The sequence below is a fragment of the Abramis brama genome (genome assembly GCF_963993115.1).
Source record: "Abramis brama genome assembly, chromosome: 3".
In the NCBI taxonomy this organism is placed as follows: Eukaryota; Metazoa; Chordata; class Actinopteri; order Cypriniformes; family Leuciscidae; genus Abramis; species Abramis brama.
Window position 1 is genome coordinate 54,810,104 of NC_139965.1, and position 27,690 is coordinate 54,837,793.

The window sequence follows — 27,690 nt, forward strand, 5'->3', positions numbered from 1 at the left end:
AAACATCTCAACTTTGGAAATGTTTCAAAGAGCAAAACTGTATAAATGACAAATAATGACTGACATTAATTACAAAATAAAAGGGACGTTCCACCTTTAATCAACATTCACTTCTTTTGATTTAAGAAAGTGTTCTGATATGTTTCTTTAAATGTCCAATGGTTAAACAGGAAAGCTCAAGTCTTATGGAAATCATCACAGGCATGATGCTGAAAAGGAGTGTGCCATCCCTTTACACATTTTGAAGTATTGGAAACATACACACAAAATGTAAACGTGTGATGCGCAAAATAACAGCGAGTAAAAAAATTAAGACAAAGATGTTCTTTAAAAAAAAATGGTTTTAATTTTTGTACATGACTAGATTTCAGTTATGTGTGATGGTGTCCTCCCTGAAGTCATACAAAAAAAATATATATTAGCAAGTTTGGTACTGTATAGTTCCAGTCACAAAGATGTCATCTATTAATTTAATAGACACAGCACAGATTTTCCACTCAAATCCACACATTACGAGCCTGTTTTGTTCATTTTGCTGTGTGTTGACTGTGTGAAGGTTTCAAAGTAATGTTTCCCTTTGGTAAATTAAATCTGGAGGGATGATTTAATAAAGTCATTGAGAGATTCTCAACATAATGGCTTCTCAGAACAGAGAGATGTGGCGCATTTGAAGGTGTTCGATCTAAACACCCACTTACCAGCATCCCTCACGTGAAACAGAAAGGAATAAAGCACAAAGGTCATATTCAACTGCAGAAAAAGATTTTGTTCATATATCATAGGCAGCTGCAGAGGTTATAAGAGAAGATGCCTGTGCGCTATAACACACTTATCTGTGTGTGTGTGTGTGTGTGTGTGAGAGAGAGTTAAGTAAGCAGCTGCCTGATCTCACGGTGGACGTAGCACAGGAAGTCCATATAAGACGCCCCTCCGTGAAGACCCTTATCCTCCACCAGGAGCTGCCGGAACAACATCTCTGCTCTGTCCTTCTGCTTCACTATCAGCAGCTGCACACAGAGACACATCCATTACACTGCTGATCACAGATCAGGACAGAGAAAGAAAAAAACTACTATTCAAAAGTTTGGTTTCTATTATGCTTTTGAAAGAAGTCTCTTATGCTCACAAAGGCTGCATTTATTTGATCCGGTTGCATACAGTAATATTGTGGAACGCTATAACTATTTTGATGTACTTCAAAAATGTATTTATTCCTGTGATGGTACAGCTGACTTTTCAGCATCATTACTCCACTCTTCAGTGTCACATGATCCTTCAGAAATTATATTTAATATGTCGTTTTGCTGCTCAGTTACTATTAATCATTATTGGTGATCAATTATTAATAATGGGTCTATTACACATTATTACAAAAAAAAAAATCAGTATTCTTTCGAGGAATAGAAATGTCAAAAGAACAGCATTTAGTTTAAATAGAAATCATTTGTAACATTATAAATGTCTCGACTGTCACTTGTGATCAATTTGATGCGTCCTTGCTGACTTACCCCAAACTTTAGAATGGAAGTGTATAATGTTCCACAAATATATTAAGCACCAAAAACTGTTCTCAACATTAATATTAAGAAATGTTTCTTGAGCAGCAAATCAGCATATTATAATGATTTCTGAAGGATCGTGTGACACCGAAGACTGGGAATCACAGAAATTATATGCATTATAAAATACATTCAAATAGAAAACAGATATTTTAAACTGAAATAATATTTCACAATATTACTGTTTTTACTGTATTTTTAATCAGCCTTGGTGGGACTTATTTCAAAAACATAAAAAAAAAATCTAAATTATTCCAAACTTTTGAACGGTAGTGTATTTACTATATATATGAGAAACTACTAGTATAAAGTTTGCAGTAATTAAATGTCTAATTATTATATTCATTTTATTATATTAATACTGCCTCAGAATCACATAATTCACATTACAAGCTGAAAATCACAGTAACACCAAACCTCTTTATGACAAGACCGAGACAGATGCAGGAGAGAGGAGATGGTGAGAGAGAGCTGTACCTTCATGGATGTGGCCCTCTGCTGTGAAATGCTGGAGATGATTGAATGGAGTTTCCTGGAATGAGCATTATCCAGCACAGGTAATGACGTCTGCTGAAAGACAATTACACCTCTACAGTTACCACTGCGGCTCTGACGCTGGTTTCCATAATGAGAAGAACTAAAAGAGCAGTTCCTTGATTAAAGCACAGGGTTCGTACACTTTTTCCAAGGTCAAATTCAAGCACTTTTCAAGCACTTTCCAGGTCCATTTTAAAGCTTTTTCCAGCACCTTACACTACCGTAAATTACATACCAATACATAGTTAAAATTATTATTTAGTGTTTTTATCACATCAAAAGAGATAAACAGCCAAATGTTTCATAATAGCAGAGGTCTGCACGATATTGAAGAAAAATGAGATATGCGATAACTCATTAAATAATGCGATATTCGATATGCGATACGATAATGCTTAAAGTGTGTCATATACACACTTAAATTATCTATAAAATGTCTTTAAAATGATATAACCTACACATACGTGTTTCACATTCTTTTTGTGATAAGAAAATATCCCTACAACTTCTGACAGTGAACATCAGTGTTTTACAGTAGCATAAGAAGTGTTATTTTAACATCACTGGGGTTTAGGTTATCCTATTCCTACATTAGGTTTATTTAACAACAGAAACTGATTAATCAAATGTAAAAATAAACACTGCTTAGTTTTCACTGCATGAATTAAATATACTGATTCTTATTAAAGCTACAAAAGTTAGCCTATTCAGCCAAAAGCAGTGAGTGATTTTCTTTGTCTTTTGTTCATGACCCCAGTTATTGCAAGCCGTTGCAATATGCAATTATGCATATTGTAATATATACATTTGCAATATTTCGATATATTGTGCAGCCCTAATATTTAAGCCAATCATTCTTCAAAATGTATCACTAAGTATATAGCCATATGAATAATATACTTTTCATTATATTAATGTCCAAATAGTGCTTACCAGATAATGTGATTTATAGGCTGTAAAACTGAATTAATTTCAAATATGAAGACTTGAAGATTTGAACAGAAATATTTGACCGGCCTTCCCGTTTTGGGACACATTCTTGATATAGACAAGGTTTGAACAATATCTGAGTGCACAGGCACCTGCCTGATAAATGTATTTCATTGCCAAGATGTCTTGGGCCAAGACATAACGTTAGCTAATACATTTACTGGAATAGAGCAGTGTAAATATTGCACAGGGCCATCCTAAACCTTACAGTAACAGTATACTAACTTATGACACTGACTGATTTCAGTTCAGCAATCAACGACTGTTGTTATGCACTGGGCTAACGTTTGCAGGTTAATTTGCACGTTACAGTTCTGTAATTTTGGCAATGTTCACTGCATATTCCACAAATGAACGTGACATAACGGACATGCAATACTTACATTACATTGTCACACCAAGTACTCTCAGTCACTAATGGCCCTTTCAGATAGGACGCGGATCGCGCTGCGCTATGAAATGAAACCGATATATTTCAATGGCTTGCGCCGCGCAACTCGGACCAAAACGGAGCTCAACGAGCTCGCTCGCACGCCGCGGTCAAAGTTTAAAATAGTTCAACTGTTGCCGCTGCGTGGCCAATAAAAACGGTGCATCCAAACAACCGCGGAAATCAAAATGAAAACTCCACCTACTTTTGCTCTGGCCAGCGTTAACGCAAATCAGTCTGTATCTGATTCTGAAGGGCTAAAAAAAAATTCTCCATCTAATAAATAACTATTTCGTCAGAAAGATATTTCTTGTGAAAGAAACAGTTACAAATTCAAGCATTTTCAAGCATTTTATCCAAAATTCAAGCACTTTTTTTTAAACCTTGAAAACACATCAAAATTCAAGCACTTTCAAGGATTTCAAGCACCCGTACGAACCCTGAAAGCAACATAACCAGTGAGATCAAAAGTGCAAAGAGGAATAAGGTTATTAGTTAGAGATATAATCCAATTAAGCAAAGATAAGTACTATAAAAGCACAAGTTAAATAATAGTTGCCCAAAAGCTTTTTATTTTTTTATTCACCTACATATAGTTTCAAACTTCTGTATAGGATAAATTATTTCTTTTTTTTTCTTCTGTATCTATTTTTTTTTTTTTCAAATTTTATATGTCAAGTCAAGTCAAATTTATTTGTAAAGTGCTTTTCACAATATGCATCGGTTCAAAGCAGTTTTACAGAAATTCATACTGTTATGTCAATAATAGCTTTACCACAGCAAACTTTTTGGTGCTGGGAGATATGACGATGTATAACATTGACTCAAGTGATTCTCCAGATTTTGATCTAGCTATATTGTATTTATAGTGTTGTCTAGCACATATATCAGTGCCGCAGTGACTCTCGCACACATCTGAGCACTCAAGGCAATTAGAGATTTAAATATTGGTCATTATTGTTGAAATAAGAGATTTAAATATTGATTGGTTTCGTTCTATTAAGAGATTTAAGTATATCGGTCAGTATTGCTCTATTAAGAGATTAAATATTGATGGGTTTTATTCTATTAAGAATAATGTCATACCCCTTCTGAGTTCAGGTGGCCGAGAGAGGGCACATCGAAGAGGTTCTGGATGAGGTCAGGTGAGCAGGCCTGTCCCAGCCAGAGGAACATAGAGAGCCCGTTTTCCAACAGGAACATGCCTGACTCGCTGAGCCGCTCCTCAGAACAGCGCACTGGAGCTGGGATTGACTCACTGGACACATCCATAGTGTGCTGAGAGAGAGAGAGAGCAAATGCTTAAACTGTAATGCACAGTGTTTGAAGTTAATGATAGAAACGATATACATGTTATGCGTGTAACTCACCAGCGGGATGAGCCGAGGGTAGAGCAGGACCTGGGTTTCCTCCACTCCCATCGCCATAACCATGAATCTGTAGAAGGCTCTGTCATCTGTGGAGAGCTCAGTACTGCCCACAAGAGATGGAGTCTTCAACAGACTGTTCATGTAGACGGGAAACACCTTCATCGCATCAGGCAGGATTAGCTGTAGGGTAAAATGTTCAAGAAGAGCAGTCAGTTTACATGTCAAATCAGAGATACACACTCAAAAAAGTCTGATGTGAGAAGGATGAGAATGAGTGAATGTGAATTTTTTTTTTTACAGGTGTTCTACCCTTATTTTGACTTACGCATTGCATTGTGTTTTATGGTTGAAGGAAATAGCTGTAAATTTAACGAAAAAGGTACTGATGATCATTTTCTGCTAGGATATTATCTGTTTTTTAGTGATTTATTTCTTACAGTGCAGTGCAAAGATGATGATATGAATCTATTAATATAATTAAAATATGAACGAGACATGGTGCTGAAGAAAAAAAAAGGTCTAAAAAATAAAGTTAATAAAGATATAAAAATGTCTAACAAATGATTTCTGAATTTCAGCGTGAGCTAAAGCTTTGATTTAAATAAAGTATAAAATAAATATTGAAAAACTTGAAATATTGCCTTAGTGAAATAAAATTAGTTGAAAACTAAAATAACAGATTGAAATAATAATAAATCAAAGTTAAATAGAAATATTAAAATGAAAACTAATAACAATGACAAAAGCACATAACAAAATGGCTAAAACTTAAACTAAATTAGATCACACTTTATTTTAAGCTGTCCTTGTTACAGTGTGATTATACATTTAAGTACTGAGTAATATTAATCAACTGTTTACTTACTACTAATTAGGGTTAGATAAGGGTTTGGTTCAGGGTTAGTTGCTTGTAATTGTGCATAATCTGCTGTTTTTATACTAAAATAGCACTGCTGCATTATAACTTAGTTCACACATGACGTGTGTGAAGCATTAATGACGGGAGACGATGTTTTTATAAGGGTGTATATGTCATATGAACACGGATGGACATGAATGTGAAGTGTGACACTGACCTGGCTGGCTGCTGAAGGAGTGGCGCAGTTCTTCCTGTAGCAGGCCAGCATGTGAGCCGTCTGGTTTACCAGGATCTCCCTCACCGTCTTCAGTGGCTGGTTGAGCATGGCCCGATACGCTGAAGGAGAAAAGCATCCACCACAATCACTGAATGAATAACTAACTGAAATAAAATAAGTGCTATAATTACTAAAACTGAAATAAAAAAAATAAAACAATTATATATATATATATATAAAGCACAACTGGAATAGACTTGAAAACCCTGAATTACGCTTTATTCCACTATAAAAAATAAATAAAAAAAGATCAGATAGCATCAGAAAGCACGGTTTTTACAGATTGATTATTATTGCACATTTTTTTCAAAAATTGCATTATGTCACATGTTATGCTCAAATCTGTAACAATAGCATGAAGTTTTCATGTATGTTCTTGTAAGAGAAAGCTGGTCACCTGACTTGGCGAAGAAGTTGATGAGGGCATCTGTCTCACAGCTTTTGAAGAGCTCAGAGAGCTGTGCGCTGCAGTTCAGACTGAGGTTGTGAATTCGCAGCCTCCTCTGTCCACCGATGGTGGTGTAGAGCAAAGCACACTGGGAAACCAGAGTAAACTTATTTGTGTTGCTCTTGCCAGCAAGTGAATTCCAAGAACATCACAACAAAACAGTTCAATGAGGACTCAAATGCACTCGAGTTACCAAGAAAAAAATATTAGGCATCAAACAACTGTATTACAGATTATGTCGAACAGTGATACTTAACATGTGACCAGTTTTGATGCAGTAAGCATTCCCAAATGTCTTTTTTGTATTCTTTAACAGTCTTGTCTTTGTCATTGTCTCAAAGCTCAGTGTTACACATGAAGACTGACCTGCATCACAGCTCCAGACTCCTCGCTGAGTGTGTCGTCATGTTTAAACTCCACCGTCAAGGCCTTGTCACAGTCCACTGCTGCCATCTCCACATCTGTAGTGTTGCTCATGTGTACGGCACCAAAGAAATCTGTGGCCCTGAAGCCTTGAGAATCATGCAGACATTAAGATATGCCATACATTCACTCACTACCGTTCAAAAGTTTGGGTTCGGTAAGATTTCTTAATGTTTTAGAAATAGGTCTCTTAAGCTCACTAAGGCTGCACTTGTATGATCAAAAATACAGTAAAATCAGTCAGATTTTGAAATATTACTACCATTTAAAATAATTGTTTTCTATCTGAATACATTTTAAAATATAATTTATTCCTTTGAGGCAAAGCTGAATTACAACATTATCAGCATCATTACTCCAGTCTTCAGTGTCACATGATCCTTCAGAAATCATTCTAACATGCTGATTTGCTGCTCAAGCAACATTTCTTATTATTATCAATGATAATGACCAATGGTGAAGACAGCTTAATATTTTTGTGGGAACCATTTTTTTCAGGATTCTTTGATGAATACAAAGTTCAAATGAACAGTATTTGTTTGAAATAGAAATTAATTGTAATATTATAAATGTCTTTACTGTCACTTTTGATCAATTTAATGCATCCTTGCCATATTACAGAATTCATTTATTTTGAAAAAATAAAAATAAAATCCTACTCAACTTTTAAACAGTAGTGTACATAGTGTGTTTAACCTTACATAGTTTTCAAGTACTTTTCTCTAGAATGTTATTACCTGTGCCAGTACGGACACGCATGACGGCATCGAATCCGATGGACTTCTCCACATCTCTCTTGAGGTCATTGAGAAAATGCTGACCATTAACCTCCACCTGAAAAGATATAAAGGTTTGAGGTTTGACCACAAGAGGGCAGCAATTTAAACCCAGAGTTCAGCCCCTATTTGATACCATATTCAAGATGTCTGTGTTTCAGTGTGTGCACGTGTGTACCTGGAAGTTGTTGTACTTGTAGATTGAGCCTCCAGTATGTGAGGGCACGTCGCCCATGGTGGCGATATCCACATACTGGTTGGGAAACAGGAAGAGGTCGACACAACAGCCCTGAGCCACACAATCTTTAGTCAGCTGCTCATACACACCCCGCTGAGGCTGGAACAGAGTCTGACAACACAGACAAACAAATCATTCATTTTAGGATTTTGATATTTAATACTATTTTATGTAGATTCAAGTATGTAGCTGAGATTTTTGAATAGGGAAATTTCGTTCAATTTCATATTCAATAAATATTCACCTTCTCCTTTTCTGTACCGACTAGTTTTTTGTCATCTCTGTTTTTCAGTTTTCCTGGAGCCTCTGCTGTTGGGATGGAGGAGTGGAAGATGAAGAGTTTGCCACTGCATTCAGCTGCCTGAGGAGAGAGAAAAAAAAATATAGAAAATATAAAATCTAGGGTTGTCAAAATGATTACTTGTGATTAATCGCATCTAACATTAAAATTTGTTTTTATATAATACATGTGTGTGTGTGTATATATACTATTATATTTCTATAAATATGAGATATATATATATACTGTGTGTGCGTGCGTGCATGCATATACACACAACACGCACATATATAAACAAACTTTTAAGTTAGATGTGATTTATCGATTTGACAGCACTAATAAAATCATAAAACATTCTCATTGCCTTATGGTTTTATCTGTTCATATGAGTTTTAATCAGTATTTTAAAACAGTATTTTTTTATTTATTTTTTGGATCTGGAGTACTTGATTCAAAATGTTTGATAAAGATCAAAAAACAAATGACCAAAAAACAACTTAAGTCACAGACTGAACATGTCATTGAGATTATGAAACAACCAGTGCTGTCGCCAGTGATGACAAGTGGAAACATTGTCCCAGGCCTGTGAATTGAAATGACGACCCTAGAAACAACTATGTGTTTATCAAATAAAGATTGTGTGCAGTATTTAAGTGCACTTTTGTTAAACAATGTAGAAATAAAAACTAAGTGTGCAAGTACGTTTAGAAAGGGAGTAAATAGTTTTGGTAAATAGTTCAGCCTATTAATATGTACCTTTAGGGCCTCCACACCAGCTTGCACGACTGGTGCAAAAACAGTCTCACTCTCGTTGGTGTCAGCAAACATGTCAGGGATCTGATCTAAAAGGCTTAAGAAAATAATACACAAAATTACATTAACAGCAAGAATAGGCAACGCGTGTCTCAAAGTCAAGCCATTCTTAAATATAACGAGCAGTGTTGTGATAGACAGGAAAAGCATGCTTGCCTTGAACTGAAGTGTATATACTGTATACTATTATATTTTCACTGTGTATGTGTGTGTGTGTGTGTGTGTGTGTGTGTGTGTGTGTGTCTCAAACCTTTATATCTTTACACACACACACACACACACTAGTCTGTAGTTCTAGTCTGAGCTGTTGACATTCTCTGAGAAATTATTCATATTTCTAAGGCAACACTCATACCTGTAACATCAAAATGGTTCCATGTGTGGCTTTGTTAGTGATGTATGCAAAATTCTTCATCACAAATTAATTCTTTTGCAAAAAAATTACGAGAAATGAAAAATATGTTTGTATACATAGGCTACATGTATACCTTAAATGCAGTGTCACTTTGGATAAAAACATCTGCCAAATGCATGAATGTAATGTTTAAGTATCGAATAACCAATATGCAGATATATGTGAATACTGTATATGACTCGATGTAAGAAGCCTAGAAGTGTCTTCAGATAGAAATGAATATACTTGTTGATGACAGGCCGAGACTCCTGGAAGTTGACGAGGAATCCATCGAGAAGAGGTACAAACATCTCAGCCACATCAGAGACCACCATCATCTGCGGCTGGGCCAGAGCACTCTTCACATTATAGAAGTGCAGGATCTTGTTGTAGGTGACAAAGCCCACTTTGATGGCTGAACTTTCGGCTCCCTCCTCTCTTTAAAACACAAAGAACATCAGAAAAATCAATCAATATCTGCAGTATCACCAATTACCGATCAGTAACACCAAAAAGATAAATAACAATAACAAAAAGCTAAAAGAATTAGGACATTGAAGTCACACTCAAAACTAAAAGAAAAAATATATCTTTGCATTTAGCCTATGCTAACAAATTACTATGGAAGTCAATGATGACCCACAACTCTTTGGTTACCAACATTCCTCAAAATATCTTCTTTTGTGTTCAGCAGAAGAAAGAAACTAAAAATAAAGAAATGTGCACATTTCACCAACTAGCATATACCAGAGCACTGTTTAATAGCTGATAGTGGAGAGCTGCATCTAAGCTGTGCTGGCCAGGTAATTACAAGCATCCCACATTGACGTCTGCATCTGGGGTTTGTAGCTCTCTATAGCTACATTTACAAGATTGTAAAACATGGCGATGGTTTGGATCACTCAGTCCATATATGCCAAGTCTATCATTAAACTAGAGACAAACTCTCCAACACAAACCCTATCAGGCATCTTAACCGACCCCATCAGCTCAGAGTGTCCAATGTGGTTTTCATTAACTAAGTAATCTAGCAAGCAAAGCCAGGAACAGAGGAGAGAAATCAGATATAATACCACAGGCTTATTTGGAGTGCACTACCGGACTGCTTTCAGAGTGAGGTCAGCTCCCAGACAAATAAGGACGTACCCTTAGGAACCAGCGGATGAGAGGTAAGGACTGGGAGTTCGAAAAAAAGTCTGAAATATGCAAGTTCCTCAGAGGTGAATCAAAGCTCACCTTTCAGCTGGCCGTCACCCAAATAAACGGTATAATTGGAGCCATGTGTCCCACGAAACTTTTAAATGCTTGGAAATGTTGCAGTACTAAAGTCGTTCAACCTCCTGACTTCCTTCAGGCAGACATTTTCAAAAGATGAGATACTGGAATTGTTTCTTTTCCTATTTTTTTTTTTTCTTGCTTGTTCTCCAGTTACCATATTTGGCAGTGGATCGTGGCTCTTTTTCAACTGGATTCGTTCACATTCCAGGATGATAGTAGCTGAGATGAACATGTGTTCCACCTAAGAGGTGCCGAAAGAATACGGAGGGGTGGCTTCTGCTCAAGGCTTCAACTTTACTCCACAGATCCTCCAAGCCAAACACCTGGAGCTGGGCGTCAATGTGTGAGATGGGGGATGAAAGCAATCATATATCTTCTTTCAAACCTGGATTATTGCATGATAAACTGTGCAGACAATAAAATACTATTATAATGATCTATTCGCACTGACACTTTTAAGCCTGTTGGCCATTACAGAGTCGAAAGAAGCACATGGAAAGCTAACATGACATGTCAAGCAGTGTGACACATGTAAGGCCCTATGAAATCTGCTTTGTTATCTCACAATTCCACAAAAAATGTATTGTTTTTATTTTTCTGGATTTTGTGATCATTTTAATAATAAAAATGATGTCTAATCAATTCAATTTATAAAACTTTAATAATTTATTCACATTTAAAAAAACAATAGTGCCCTAAGAAGTTGTTTGTTTTTTTTCAGATATTTTGTGTTGTCTGTTTTAATTTTTCTGGATTGTGTGCGTTATAATTTAATACAAATTTACTATCAATAATTAATGAATGCATAAAACTAACATTTAACCCTTCCATGGTGGTCAAAAAGTACCACTTTTTTTTATTAAATGAATGTACTATATTTTAGTTTGATAACGTTTTTTTATTAATATTTTATTTTTATTATTTGATGATATAATTATATTTATATAGTAGTTATAATCCATTTATTACCTGTTAACCACTTTCTGAGCATGGACCTGAAAATTAAATTTACAACTTAAACTGTCATAAATCTCTTTGGTATCTTTTTAAAGAAGACACTTGACATATTAATGTGAAGTGAAAAGTTTAAAAAAGGGGAAATTAAAAAAGGTTATAGAAGTTTAACTTTATTGTTATGAAAAATGCACAAAAATACTATTTTCAATTTTTATATGAAATATATATATATATTTTAAAACATGTTTTACTCTTAGACTGTGAGAAAATCAAAGCTATATAATCTAAACCAGTTGTGTTCCAAATCTGAGGTTGATATCTCAAAAAAAGAGTTTTCAGTAAGATTTTGTTTGGGCGCAGTACCGAACGTTTCCACTAGATGAAATTTAGATTCATGAAATCCCATTAATTTCCAAAGCAGTCATTTCTGACTAGAGGAGCACAAGTGTGACTCTTTTTTTCAGGACCATTTAACCTTTTCAAATCATGTCCATAATTTTTTGTGTGTGTGTTCACATAGCAAGTGCTGAAACCTTTACAAGTTTCGAACCATTCTGATGAAGTATAAATCCTAAAAAACTAAAACGTAAACATTTTTGATCAAAAATGACAGAAGAGTGCTAGAGGCTTAATTAATATTTTAAAATGTCAAAAAAAAAAAACTTTTTAACAATTCCTTTGGCAAACAAAATGCAGTTTCACTGTATACATTAACAGACAAAACTGTGATGCTCAACCAAACGAGACAGAGAACATGCAGACTTCATATTTAAATGGCAGTCTTTGTGCGGTTTTAATATTCACAGACACTAGGCCATATCATGATTTGATTAAGTCTAAGTCTACTGTATAGCCCTACTTTTGATGTATTCATCTAAATTTTGGCAAATTCGGTGACATTTCAATTTGGATCCACTGGATTCCGCAATGCCCTACACATGATATCCTTCATATGAATCTCCTTTGAACAACATTTTCTCAATTTATGAAATATTTTAAGATTTAAAAAGAATACTATAATTAAAAATGTATTCAAGAAATATTAGGTAAACTGCCAACATTGTGATTACAAATGGTTTAAAAGGACAGATACCAGTAACAGCACATGGCACCTAAAATATAACTTTTCCCTAAACATAGATTTTTAACCTGACAGTCTTAATACAAAATCCAAGAGCAACAATAAAATAGGCCTGGTTTCGCCAGGACATTTAAGTAGCTTTAATATATGTGCCTTAGAAAAAAAATGTACTGGTGTGCATCTTGAGACAAAACAATGGCACAGACAAATTTTAAGATATGTTAGTGCAAGTTGCTTTCAGTTAAAACGGCTCAAACATGCATTTTAAATACAGACAGCAAACATTATCTCTCAACTTACTTTGGAAGTCGGTCAAGCAATGTCTTCAGTTCCTCGCATATTAGTTTGACCAGTCCACTTTTTATGTTGTTGTAAGAGACATCGATCATGAAGATGTAGGCAGGAGGATTGGGAGGCTTATTATTCTTAAAGACAGAAAAGAACATCACTGAATGAATTATTAGTTCATGAACTTCAAAGTGGCTATTTTTGCTTGCTTTTTTACAGACTTGGTACATATTTGAGCCATTTCATATGGCAGAGAATACATATAAAGTTAGCAATTATTATGTAAAAGCACATCAATTGCATGAGAAAGCTTTTTATCTTTTTATATAAAGAAATGGCAAGCTGAACGCATTACAAAGTCCCAAAACACAGGCAGTAGGATCAAGGTAAAGACTGGTTATTTTGACTCCCAATAGGCCTATGCAATAGAGATGAGCTGTGATGATTTTATTAAACACTGCAGGAGCTGATCCTCAAGTATTAATAAACATCTGAGAGAAATAGGAGCCCAGACAGCAGATTATGGTGTCAGGCTGAGATGAGGAAGCCAGGCACGGACTAGGGCCAAAAATGTGTCATGGATCTCTTTAGTCCAATAAATGAATTGAAATCAAGTTCATTTGAGATTACAAGCTACTTTTCACCCTGAACCGTGAGAATGTAATACACAATGCATCAAAGGTTTCAAAAGTATACACTCACTGACTCTTTAGCATCAGTGAATGTTTGCAGCTTTTGTAATAGCTATGTATGAGTCCCTAAATTGTCCTCAGTGTGAAAAGATGGATCTCAAAATCATAGTCACTGTTGGAAAGGATTCAAATGTCCTGTGCTCAGGACAAACAAAGAACATCCAGGTCGTACATCATCCAGGTAATGACACAGTTATAAAAATTAAGCATAAACTCAAGGTCTTTTTTTTTTATTCACTTTTTATTTTGTCTTGTGGACTATATGTAAACATCTGTAATGTGAAATAGCTTATACTGTAATTATATACAGCAGTACTACAATTTTAACATTCTACAGATACTGCAAGTTGAATTTAATATTTTGATTTTGTATTGCATTTTCATTCATATTAATTAATAGTATGCATTTCTAAAAAAGCAAGTTAACTTTCAGCTGACCTGCTGACAGAGCAGCTTAAAAATTTACAACTCACTAAATTCAAACTTGCCTCTGTATAATCAATTAAAGGGTCATTTTTTTGTTTGCTGAGCATAAATAATTGTCCTCGTTTTAAACATATCATATGTTTACTCTCAAGATTTAAAGGGGTGATGAACTGAGAAATAAAATTTTCCTTGACCTATAAGAGGTCATCATACTATAAGAATATCCTGTAAGTTTCAGAACTAAAAACTTCCTTTTTGGTCCAATAAAAGCTTTTATTGACACCAGGCACAGCGAACGACAGGTTTTTCAAAGTGGGGATCTATGACGTCAAAGGGTATCAAACACGCCTCCGCAGAAGAAGATCAACGCCTACTTCAACACTGCCTGTTTAGCCCCGCCCACCGATTCGCGCTTTACATGAAACTCATTATAATATGCAAAACTGTCATCCAATCATAGCAGTGGGCGTTTACTTCCAAGTCTTCAATGCGGCACACCCATAAAAACCGAGCGTTTCAGGAGCTAGGCTCAAAACCATTAATTTGTTTTGATGTTTCTGAATGTAAAAACCAAGTGAATGTCATAAGTTGACCTCAGACAACAATATAAAAAAAATTAAAAAGCCAGTTCATGACCCCTTTAATTGTATATGCCTGAACAAAATATGTGATGTGACTGCCAAGAAAGAAACCTTTCTCAGCTGCTTCCCGGGGCAAGCTGACCCCATTTGGGCAAAACACACATTCTCTAATAATGTACACACTCTCTTATACCATTACATGTCTAGAGGGAAATTGACTTTATTTAGATAAATCAAATGTAATCTATTAATAATAAACCTTACTAATCTAATCAAATCTGACTGTGACTATTGTAGACTTCTATAAAAAGTGTACAACAAAAACAAAAAGCAAGTTCTCATTGTTTAAACCTGAATGTTATGAAGATTGATACCTTGCAGTAATCCAACGTGGCAATGAACTCATATGAGCCCAAAGACAGTTCTGGTCTCTCATACATATCCATTCTTCTCCCCATATGGTCCAGATGCTGGAAATACTGCACTGGAACTAAGGTAGAGGAAACACATTTTTAGAAACACACTTTTTTTTTTGCAATGATTGCACAGACGAATAATCCCTACCATATGCTGACAGGAAACACAGCGTACACATGCTGTGTGTAAAAAAAGATCTCAGCAGTGTCCAATGGTACAGTACCAACCTTCATTAACACAGCTGCAGAAGCCACACTGGTAGCGTCGTCCTCCATCGATAAACTGCATGTAAGGACACATGTAGGCCTTACAGCGGTTGCAGCGGATTGGTCCAGTCTCACCGTGATTTACAATGTACAGAGGAGTCTATAGAGCACAAGCAGATCACAGTGAGAATGACAAATAAGACCTACTGTAACATATGCCGCACATACGTAAGCAGCACAACTGTTTTCAACATTGATATTAATGAGAAATGTTTCTTGAGCAGCAAATCAGCATATGTGATTGATTTCTAAAGGATCACATGACACTGAAGACTCGAGTAATGATGTTGGAAATTCAGCTTTGCCATAACAGGGATACATTTTAATATATATATATAACAGTTGCATTTTAATAATATTTCACAATATTACGTTTACTGTATTTTAATCAAAACAGTAGTGTATGCAACGGTTTATTTTTTTTAAATCACTTCATTTTAGATGGAAAATTTTAATTGTTACCTTCATTAACTGAAGACAAACAAATGCATCATACTGATCTGTAGCTTTGTGGTTATTGTGCAGTTCAAATGATGTTTACAAAGATAAGATATAAAATACATAGATCTTAAAATGAAAAAAAAAAAGGTTAAGCTAATATAATATTGAATTTCAATTTCTTTTTTCAGTCAATATGGAGTCATATAGATCAAAATCAAAATGTGGAGTGATTTCCTCCTTAATTTGACAGTACAATAATATATTTATCTGACACGTTCTTTGGAGACTGCACTTAAACCCACTAGCCTCTCATGAGAATACTAACACTTCCTAAAAAGGCTCTGAAGTATAATGATGAAGGCTAAAGCAATGAAAGATTCCAGAGTTAAACAAGTCTTGAAGATATCAAAACCACTATTAAATTACTGTCACAATAAACTGAGGGGACAGCCATGAATTAGGGTTTGAACATATTCCAAAGGCAGTATTTTCCAAAGACAACAGTGTTGGTTCTTAAAACAAAGGATTATTTACTTCCTTGTGTTGTTCCAAACCGGTATGATTTTATTTTTTCCATGTAACACAAAAGGAGACGTTTAGCAGAATATTATTCACACAACTCTTTTCCGTACAATGAAAGTGAATGATGTACAAACGGGACAAAAAAACCCCTCTCAAATCACATTAAATAATCTAAGATGATGCTTAATTAATATGTGCATATTCAAAACAAACACAAAAGATAGTAGAGACCTTCGGTGGAGAGAAATAAGTTATAAGTTAATAGCTTAATTTTGGATCTGTTCATTACACAAAACTATGGTATGACTTCAGAAGATTGGGAATACAGCACAAATCATATAAAATACTGTTACGATACTTTTATTGTGCTCTTTCTGTCATTTTTGGATCATTCCCTTGTTAGCATGGAAAAGAGTATTAAAAAAATCGGTAACACTTTACAATAAGGTTCATAGTTAACTACATTAGTTAACATTAACTAATGATGAACTGCACTTATACAGCATTTGTTCATCTTTGTTAATGTTAATTTCAACATTTACTAATACTTTATTAAAATCTTGTTAACATTAGGTAATGCACTGTGAACTAACATGAACAAACAATGAACAGCTTTATTTTCATTAACTAACATTAACAAAGATTAACAAAAACAGTAGTAAATGTATTGCTCATTGTTAGTTCATGTTAGTTAATACATTTACTAATGTTTAATAAAGGAACCTTATTGTAAAGTGTTACCAAAAAATCTTCATCATCTCCTTTTGAGCATCACAGAAGGAAAGTCATATGGTTTGAAGCGAATTTTCATTTAGGCAAACCCCTAGTATCATTTTAAGACTAGAACAACCCTTGTGAAAAAGAAGTGTGCTTAAATGTATTGAATGTGCTCTTTTACTGTATTTAAAATCTTAAAAATATATTTTTTACTGTACTTGAAGATGATATACAGGCCGTGCAGAATTATTAGGCACGTTGATTTTCTGATCATGTTTTATTCCCAGGAACATTTTGCCAATTCCAAACCATATTAATCTTAATAACTACTATTAATTTTGTATTTAATCATTTATAAGTGATATATAATTGTTCATGAAGGCTGGAAATGAAAAATGCCTTATTTTCAGGTGTGCAGAATTATTAGGCAAGTTTTCTTTTTCAGATAAAATAAGCCAAAAAAGAGATTTAACTAAGACTGAAAAGTCAAAAATTATTAAATCCCCATGAGAAGAATGCAATACTAATGCAATACTAGAGATTGCAGTTAAGGCATGACCATTGGACAGTGAAATGCTCATTGGGTCAGCAGGGTCAGTCAAATACAGGTGGAGAAGAAAAGACACATGTTAACTGCAAAAGAATTAAGAATTAAGGTGAATAATTAAGTGTGAAACCATCAGGAACCCTTTAGTCTCCAGCGCCACCATTTTCCAGAACTCCAACCTACCTGGAGTCTCCAGAAGAGCAAGGTGTCAGGGTCTCAGAGACTTTGGTTAGGCAAAGAATCCTAAAAAATGAACCCCCTCTTAATAAGAATCACAAGCTGAAGTGTAATAAAATACATGAAGACTGTTTTTTTATAGGCTTTATAGACAGACAGATTGAGAGCGACTCTTGAAGGACCAGCACCACATCCACATCCAGTTAATTTTTAGTCCATCTCTGCAAAACGGACTTCAGGGTAGGATATAGACTAAAAATAAACTCACAAAACTTATTAAAACGTATTCTGGAAGATGAATTCTTCAAATAGTGGTAGAAGAGGATGTGGTGCTTGTCCTTCAAGAGTCACTCTCAATCTGTCTGTCTATAAAGCCTATAAAAAAATGTATTCATGTATTTTATTACACTTCAGCTTGTGATTCTTATTAAGAGGGGGGTCATTTTTTAAGATTCTTTGCCTAACCCAAGTCTCTGAGACCCTGACACCTTGCTCTTCTGGAGACTCCAGGTAGATTGCAGTTCTGGAAAATGGTGGCGCTGGAGACTAAAGGGTTCCTGATGGTTTCACACTTAATTCTTCACCTTAATTCTTCATTCTTTTGCAGTTGACATGTGTTTTTTCTTCTCCACCTGTTTTTGTCTGACCCAATGAGGATTTCACTGTCCAATGGTCATGCCTTAACTGCAATCTCTAGTATTGCATTAGTATTGCATTCTTCTCATGGGGATTTAATAATTTTTAACTTTTCAGTCTGAGTTAAATCTCTTTTTTGGCTTATTTTATCTGTAAAAGAAAACTTGCCTAATAATTCTGCACACCTGAAAATAAGACATTTTTCATTTCCAGCCTTCATGAACAATTATATATCACTTATACATGATTAAATACAAAATTAATAGTAGTTATTAAGATTAATATGGTTTGGAATTGGCAAAATGTTCCTGGAAATAAAATATGATCAGAAAATCAACGTGCCTAATAATTCTGCACACACTGTAGTATTTATGAAATAAAATGCCACTTAAGTATACTTGATGAGAGTACACTTTCATGACTGTTTCTTAGAACACTTAAGTAGACTTTTTAAAGAAATGCGCATTTTAAATAATTATGTTTTAATAATCTTTTGACTGGCGTAATAATGTAACTGTAGTTTTATTGAATATTACATTTAAAGTTGATATATTTTCAATGTACTAAATTGCAACTTCATTACAAATGTGTAACAAATAGGCCTAAAATTTGAATCAATGACATACAAGTTTCAATAGAAATTACATTAATGAATATTTTAGTTTACCATAAATGCTTTTCAGTGCATTCAGGAGTACACTATAACCATTTTTCAAAGACTATAGAAGCCATTATGAAATTTCCTATGAAGATGTACTTGTCAAAAAAGCCCTCAACTAAAAGCATTTCATATAAATTGAAACAATAATACTACACATATTTTATTTTAACGCAATTCATCTGCAATTAGGTGTCCGAATACATCCATCACATTCAGTTTGCATTTAAATACATAAATATATATTTGTGTCAAGTACACTTTCACAAGTATGCAATAGAGTAATCTCTTTTGCATACTTGTACTTAAAGAGTAAGAGTAATGCTTTCCTTATGTTTTGTTTTTACATTTTAAAACTAAAAATTCCTTAGAAATGGTCACTTATGTTGTAGCATTCCTCACTTAGAAATCATGTCTGCTAAATGAATAAATGTAAAAAAAATAATAAAAAAAATAGAAATCTAGTACATAAACCCAAAACTGAAGAACTGCAAAAAAAAAAAAAAATCAGAGTGCTGATAAAATGCTGCATACCTCATTTTTGGGCACGGTAGCGAAGGGTTTGATAATGGCTGCCAGAGGCACTTTGCACTGCTTTGCAAGGTCAGCAGTGCAAGGGAAGGAATATGTTGTGCACCGCATGAATCTTGGGCTGGCATTCCCTTAAAATAGAACAAAAAATTTATATATTAAACAAAAGTACTTTTATGCTAATATTTAGAGTGAAGTGAAAAGATGCTTACCTTGATCCTGTACTGTGAAATCTGTGGTGACCAGTGGAGGCACCTGGCCCCTGACGTTTGTGACGTACACCTGGCCCCCTCTCTTAACCTGGTCATCTTCAATCACTTGTGTCTGGAGGAGACAAGTCAGTGTACCTTGAAATGTGCACAGATAAAAATACTTTTACACTGTAGCATTTTGTTCTCTTTTTTATTACCGGGCTTGGAATAGAGTCTGGGTCCAGCTTCTTCTGAGGAGGGCCTGCCATTTGGGATGGAGCTCCAGGGAAGCCTCCTGGGAAAGCACCTGTTTGTGGCCCTGCCATCTGTGGTCCTGCCATTTGTGCACCATACGGGCCTGCAATTGGGCTTCCTTTAGACCAGAAGCAATAACAATGTTTTTTTTTAGGCTTGTCAACATTTGCCCCTAAAAATAGTGTAGAGGTGAAGTGTATAGTTTCTACATCAACAAACAGATAGTTCTCAAAAAGGTATTGCAAACACAACACACCATCCTTCTGCATTTGGTCAGACAGATAGTCCCGTCCCAAACTCACACCAGTGCTTAAGTAAATGTTGCTGAGCTGGGCTGAGGCCCGTCTCATGAAGCAGGATTCAGTGGCTAACCGGTAAAGATTGAGCAAACTCTGTGAAGGTGGATTGGTGTTTACAAGGACTAAGGATTAATACGTATACTACCAGTCAGAAGTTTGAAATAATTACAATTTTGTAATGTTTTTGAAAGAAGTCTCTTATGCTCACCAAGGCTGTATTTATTTGATCAAAAATAGGGGAAAGACCTGCCAAGAAAATTCATGGACAGTCTCTCGCTTATGGCAAGAGATGGCCATAGACTCACCAAGACTTGGATAAGACTGAAATGGTAATACAATAGAATAGTTTTCTATTTTAATACAATTAAAAATGTAATTTATTCCTGTGATGCAAAGCTGTATTTACAGCATCATTACTCCAGTCTTCAGTGTCACATGATCCTTCAGAAATCATTCTAATATGCTGATTTGCTGTTCAAGAAACATTTCGTATTATTACTAATGTTGAAAACAGTTTTTGCTGCTTAATATTTTTTTCATGGAAATCATTATACACTACCATTCAAAATTTGGGGTGAATAAGATTCATTAAAGACACATTAAGTTTATCAAAAGTCATATATAATTTTACAAAAGAAATCCTTTGTTCTTTTGAACTTTCTATTCATCAAAAAAATTCTGAAAAAAATATAACACATTTTCCACAAAAATATTAAGCAGCAAAAACTGTATTGAACATTGATAAAAAAAAATTAAAAAAAATACCATTATGAATAACTGAGTACCAATAATAACTGAGCATAACTGAACATGTGACACTGAAGACTGGAGTAATGATGCTGAAAATTTAGCTTTGCATCACAGGAATTAATGACATTTTTAAATAGATCTTTTAAATTGTAATAATATTTAACAATATTACGGTTATTACTTTCGATCATAAATGGAGCCTTGATGAGCATGAGAGACTTTTCAAAAACATTAAAAAAACATTTTGACCAGTAGTGAAAAATCAGAACAGCATTTTAACACTTACAAACAACACACTTCACCTTTAAATGTAAGTTTTTGAACTCTTTCTTTGTCATTGTTGCAAAATTTCCTAGTTTTAACCTGGTTGCTGTTGATAGCCTTGGGGTCCAAGTGGTGGTTGGTGGACACCTGGACCAGGAGGGCCAGACATTCCCATAGGTGGAGCTGACATAGATCCCATAGTGGCCATTGGTGGAGGAGACCCTAATGAAGGCGGCTGCTGTCCATGTTGAGAAAGAGGAGGATGTCCCATTGCAGGTGGTGGTGATGTTTGAAACTGTTGTGGTGGTGATGTTTGAAACTGTTGTGGCGCTGCTGAGATTGAAGGAGACTGCATTGGCCTTTGACCTAAAGATCACGGTGCATGGGTATAAAATGGGCCAGTTAAACATCCACTATCTGAACTTCAAATTAATATAAAATGGTATCGAACTTACCATATCCTGCAATATTCATGGAACTCATTTGATTAGTCAGCTGTTGAGTTGGAGGAGGGGATTGTGCCATACTATAAAAAGCACTTTGAGGAGTTTGCCCATAAGAAGACATAGATGGAGCTGAAGCAGCAGGAGGAGCGAAACTGATGGGAGTCAAAAAATATATTAGGGCATATTATTAATATACTATATATTATTAAGTAATTCACTTTCAACAACAGTGAAGAAGTGTTTACTGTTTACCTGTTGGGATGGGCCCCGTTCTGCTGAATGTTAGCACCATACTGGCTGGCTACTGGTATTGGAGGCATCCCAGAAGGAGAGGAGCCAGGTGGCTTGAGCACACCTAGAAAAACAGCAGAGTCCATAATAAAAAGAGCCACAGAATATAAACTACAGAGTATTTGGATTCTGCTGTTTTTATGAAGAGGTGCTCCCCCAAATCAGTCAAATCATGTATTGTGACCATTGTAAAATGGCGAGTTTTCACATAAACGCAGTAGGTTATCTTGAGCGATCATTTAGAAAATATATTGGATGCATGACTTTTGGCATAATCAAGCAGCCTTACAAGAACATAAGGGATGATATATCAGATGAAACTAATGAAGAGCAGTTTCCTAATGGTTTGTCTCGGTTCATTTAGGCTGAGGCTTTGCTGAGACTCCAATATTAAACTTGCCAGTACTAAAACGAGTTAAAAATATCAACATAAGAATTTTCATTTTACCTGTCGGTGGGGCAGAATAACCCTGTGGTGGGGATCCATAGGCCCCATAATGCGATTGAGGTGGGGGGTTCCCAAATCCAGTAGAGTATCCCCCCATTCCAGCCTGGGCTTGGGAATATGGAGGGGTGGCAACATAACCTTGCTGACTCATCCTATTGTTATACCTCTGTCATTCCAGTCTGGGACAAAAAAAAGGTGACCTGGAGAAGAAGAAAAAAACAGGCTGAATTACAACCTACTTTAGCCTATATGTTTTCAATGTCACGTCCCACATGTTTCCAACAAATGTTATTCATTTTGCAGGTTTAAAATAGACATTAACAGAAAATGCAGAAATAGACATAAACGTTTCGTTTTGAAACATCACCTTTACACGGTTACTTCAAATTGGTTGCATTCAGCATAATACTAACAAAAGATTCACACTTTACACCTACTATAACTTAATGGCAGATATTTTTTACCTTAAATTTTGTTAACAGCTGTTCTGGGTTTTCCAAATGCCCCAGACAGTGACTTTCTAAAAATCATGTCAGTTTTTAGACGCATGTACTATCACTTTTTTTATTAATGTTTTCCTTTTATATTTTTAAAATGTATTTGCCAAAATTAGTAATGATATTTATATACAGGTTTATTTAAACTAGCAACGTTTTATGTAAAATTCACATTAAAGAAGATCTACAGTACATATCTCAGTTTCATTCACGGTGAAAACATGAAATGTGCCATAGTTTAGTGGAAGATCACTGCCATCAACTGGAAAACACACACTTTTGCTAGTGCTTAATGCATGAATGACATCTGGACGATGACATTACTGTTTTCTCCAGAGCGGCTATATATATAAATTAACTAAATTAATAACTTTTTTTACAACAAAAATGAACCATCACTGAACTTACTTAAGCTGAACTATGACACTATTTTCTTCACACTAGTTTAACCATCATAAGCCTTTATATACATATATACATACATGCATATATAAAGGCTGATGATGGTTAATGGTTATGATCGATATGTGTATGTATGTACATATGTGTGTGTGTGTGTGTGTGTATATATATATATGTATATATATATATATATGTATATGTATTAGGGCTGTCAAAAGATTAATCGTGATTAATCGCATCCAAAATAAAAGTTTGTGTTTAAATAATATATGTGAGTGTACTGTGTATAATTAAATTTGTATCTAGAAATACACACACATGCATGTATATATTTAAGAAAAATGTGTTATTTATATATAAAAAAATATATTTATATATAATATAAATGATATATAAATATATACAGTATATGTATGCAAATATTTCTTAAATATATACATGCATGTGTGTGTATTTATATATACAAAATAATTATACACAGTACACACATATATATTATTTAAACACAAACTTTTATTTTGGATGCGATTAATCGCGATTAATCTTTTGACAGCCCTAATATGTGTATATATATGTGTGTGTGTGTGTGTGTGTGTGTGTGTGTGTATATATATATATATACACATGAATACATACATACATACATACATACATAATATCATGAAAACAATGACGGGGTGAAATGGGCTGTGTTGCATGGGGCACCAGGTAAAATATTGCCTAGGGTATAAAGATGAGATAATGAAAAGTTTTCTACAGTTTTGAGTTTCCCTGAAATCATTACTTGCACCCTAAGCACTGTGATCAGGAACTTTGACACTTGACTGAGATAAGAGGAGTTTATGATAACACAAACCAGCACATACAAAATGTGAATATACCGGCCATATATTCAGCCATCACATTAATTAACTTAATAACTTACCGTAAATAATACGGTAGCATTTTGGTAACTGTATATTTGAAATGTCTTAACTCTGTATTTGATTAAATCATGTAATGTTAATATATCAACCTATGTGAGATTTTCACTCTGTTTGTTACATGAAAATGTGCTGGTGTTTATAATGGTGGTAAGAGAATGGAAGGCCACATGATGACCTAAAATTGCCTAAAATGGCCTACATTTTTTATTTTATTTTTAAATGCAACTTCGCAACATAAAATGCAGCATAAAACACTACATAAAACACTCAAAAGAAAAACAAGGCAAACAAGTGATGGTTCATGCAAGGAATTTCCCATAAAGATGATTCATATTTAGTTTATTTTAAATAAACCAGTAAAATACATGGTTTTCTCAAATATAGTATTGTTTTTTCACAGCTATTCAATTATCAGGTTTTTACTGAATTAAAACTTTTACTGAATCCACATTAAAAAAACTAAGATTCTTATGTAATTATAGGCCCACAGTACGCATAGTTACAATAAACGTTTTATCAAAATAAATAAAAATTCTACTACATATGTAACACAGCAGAGCTATAAAAAAACCTCCAGAAATAAACACTAAACTGTCCTCTGGTTTATTAAATACAACTTTGTTAAACTGACCATGGCTGGTCTTACTCTCTAATTATTGTCAAGAGTGGCCCGTCTGAGAAATCATGTCAGTATTTCTGTAAGAGGCCTTTAGAACTTCGACTCATGGTGAGATCAAGTAGTCCTAATATTATTCAACACACACGATATTCAGAACAGAGAAGAAACAGTGATGCTTCAGTGATACAGTATACAGTACAGTATCAGTCTGCCACTGCCCGAAACTGCCACGTCAAAGACCGTTATGACAGACCTGTAATCTTTCAGTGAGTTACAGCTGACTTTACTGAATAAAGTCCATATTGAAACACTTCAGCAAGAATCGATTGATTACCGGTGATAAGGAAGCGCGCGCGCACCAGCTGTCACTCCAGTGATACAAAGTTACGAAATATTTTCTGCTAGAGACGGAAACTGACGTATAAGCCAAACTTATGATTTAAAGAATGGCGCTAGTAAACTAGCCTACATTCAAAATAAGGGTGCCTTTCAAAAAAACATCTTTAGTGTGTTTGTTTACTAGTACATACCAAAATAATAGAGACTTACCTGAGAGAAAACGATGAACTGCGTCCTTTCCTCTGTTGATGTTGAATTGCGTGCCGAGAGTGCCACGTCAAACTCCAGCACAGCGCACCGGTGTCTGCGCGTACACGGCGTCATACAGCAGGCGCCTCTGCGCATGCGCACACTGGTGGGAACCACTACACGTCAGCAAGTACACAGATGTGCGTAGCGAGCAGAAGCCATTCTGTGCTGGCCTGTATAGATACAGAGAATGAGAAATTGATGAAAAAATAATATAAATTGGCAAAATAAGATCATATTATTCTAGACTGCTCATCGTGGGCATATTTTATGTTGTTTCGTTTTGTGCACAATATGTTGAATGAATGAGAGTGCTCCAGTCACTATAGAGAAACATTTTGTTGCAGTTATAATACTTTGTATTTTTTTGAGGGATTCTTAAGACATTATAACATATACTTTTCTAATTCACTATTTCAGGTTTCTTGTTTTCCCATATAGAAAATAGAAACTCATAAGTCAAACTACTATGAGAACTTAAGGACTACTTTTGATCAGCCTTTTTTATTTTATTTATATAATTTCTGTTTTGTGTCTCCCAGGTTATACCCTTGTGAAAAAGAGGTACACTTCAGCCTACTTTTAGAAAAAGTTCTTATTACGCCAATAGCCTATTTTTTATTGAAATCGAAATTTACCAAAATTTTATTGACTATTAAATTTTAAATGAATCAACTAAATGCACTATCGAATAACACTAAATTAAATTAAAATAAAATGTATTTATTTCTATACATTTATTATATTACATTTTTATTAGGCTATATAAATTAAATAAAAATGAAGTACTTTACATAAGGTTTAGTGTGTTGTCCTACATCAAAATGAGTGTAAGCTACTTTTTTAAAGCTTAGCAAAAGATTATTAAAACATAATTTACATTATACTTTATGTACAGTTTTATGCAAAAATGTCATTTTGAAAGTGTATTTAAGTGTGTTAAGAAATATAGTCATGGAAGTGTACTTTCCTTAAGAACACTTACTGTAAGTGGCCTTTTGTTTCATTAGTATGATATTATCTCCAAGTAGATTTAAAAAAAAAAAAAAAACACTTTTAAGATTTGAAGTAAAAGTGCACAATAAATACAACTAAGCACACTTCTCATTTTATAAGATATGGGAAAATGGACTTCATAAAGTCAGTTCTCTTTCTGTTTGTCTTTGATAGACTGTTCGCTTTTACCCCAACTTGATCTGTCAAGTTTATTATACTGCAATTTACTAATATTAACACTGCCGCTGATCTTTTTGAGCTCCCACAGATATATGAACAGTGGCATATGGCATGTTAAATATTCTGTCCTTGTGTCTCTGATTGATTTAATCTGATTTTGCTAATGAGCATCTTGATTACCACTGACACTGCTTTGGCTCTGTGAGACTTCAAACATTGACTTACCTAAAAGTGTTGTTGTCCAGTCACAATGGAAGAATATTTTTGAGAAGAATACCTTAGGGGATATTTAAAATGGTATCTAAAGTAGAAAAGAAAAAAAAACTCTGTAATGAATGGCAAGGCTTTTTTAGCAATAATTAAACAACAAAACAATTCATGAAACAACAAAAGTGAAAAAGCTAACATACATAATAAAAATATTGGTTTGGCCAACAGAAATGTCCAGAGAACACTTTATTCTGTTTAATTGCAATTAACATGCAGTTAAAAGGGATACTCCACTTTAAAATGAAAATTCTGTCATCATATACTCACCCTCATGTTGTTTCAAACCTGTATAAATTTCTTTCTTCTGCTGAACAGAAAGGAAGATATTTAGAAGAATGTCAGTAACCAGACAGTTTCTGGTCCCATTGACTTCCATAGTAGGAAAAAATATATACTATGGAAGTCAATGAGACCAGAAACTGTCTGGGTGGGTGAGGGTGAGTATATGATGACAGAATTTTCATTTTAAAGTGGAGTATCCCTTTAAGTGTCCGAAAACATTACATTCAGTTTGCACTTTTCTTTTATAGCATATTATTTCTGAAATAAGTACTATTTTTAGAAGTATGCAGGGCATTTCGAGGAGGCAAGGGAGGCAGCCCCTCCTCAAAAAAATTTAATGTGAAAATAATCCATATCACAAAAATAAAACAACTCAA

The 27,690-nt window shown here is 34.6% G+C and overlaps 1 protein-coding gene across 4 annotated transcripts; it reads right to left on the reverse strand.

Moving 5' to 3' along the window:
* Positions 1-323: 323 nt before the first annotated feature.
* Positions 324-25,655, reverse strand: sec24d (SEC24 homolog D, COPII coat complex component). Of its 4 annotated transcripts, none has more exons than XM_084109427.1 (23): positions 25,547-25,655; positions 22,554-22,753; positions 22,067-22,169; positions 21,824-21,966; positions 21,468-21,734; positions 20,019-20,158; positions 19,822-19,933; positions 19,613-19,740; positions 15,342-15,480; positions 15,072-15,187; positions 13,011-13,135; positions 9,641-9,832; positions 8,944-9,037; positions 8,152-8,268; positions 7,848-8,018; positions 7,631-7,727; positions 6,837-6,982; positions 6,420-6,558; positions 5,963-6,081; positions 4,887-5,066; positions 4,603-4,794; positions 2,037-2,126; positions 324-1,007 (listed from the first exon to the last, which is right to left on the reverse strand). In XM_084109427.1, exons 2-23 carry the CDS (start codon positions 22,702-22,704, stop codon positions 867-869), a joined length of 3,102 nt encoding a protein of 1,033 aa, XP_083965553.1. In that variant the 5' UTR covers positions 22,705-22,753; positions 25,547-25,655; the 3' UTR covers positions 324-866. The 4 variants fall into 4 exon arrangements, with proteins under 4 accessions (XP_083965553.1, XP_083965552.1, XP_083965551.1 ...); XM_084109426.1 differs by having other exon boundaries at positions 2,037-2,129; XM_084109425.1 differs by having other exon boundaries at positions 20,019-20,173.
* Positions 25,656-27,690: the final 2,035 nt, after the last annotated feature.

Bases quoted from the DNA above. Each gene is read 5' to 3' on its own strand.
- sec24d (XM_084109424.1), bottom strand. From the start codon at position 22,704: ATGAGTCAGCAAGGTTATGTTGCCACCCCTCCATATTCCCAAGCCCAG. The intron at 21,735-21,823 runs GTAAGTTCGATA...CGTGATCTTTAG, and splicing joins CATGAATATTGCAGGATATG to GTCAAAGGCCAATGCAGTCT. The intron at 19,934-20,018 runs GTAATAAAAAAG...TGTCTCCTCCAG, and splicing joins CAGACTCTATTCCAAGCCCG to ACACAAGTGATTGAAGATGA.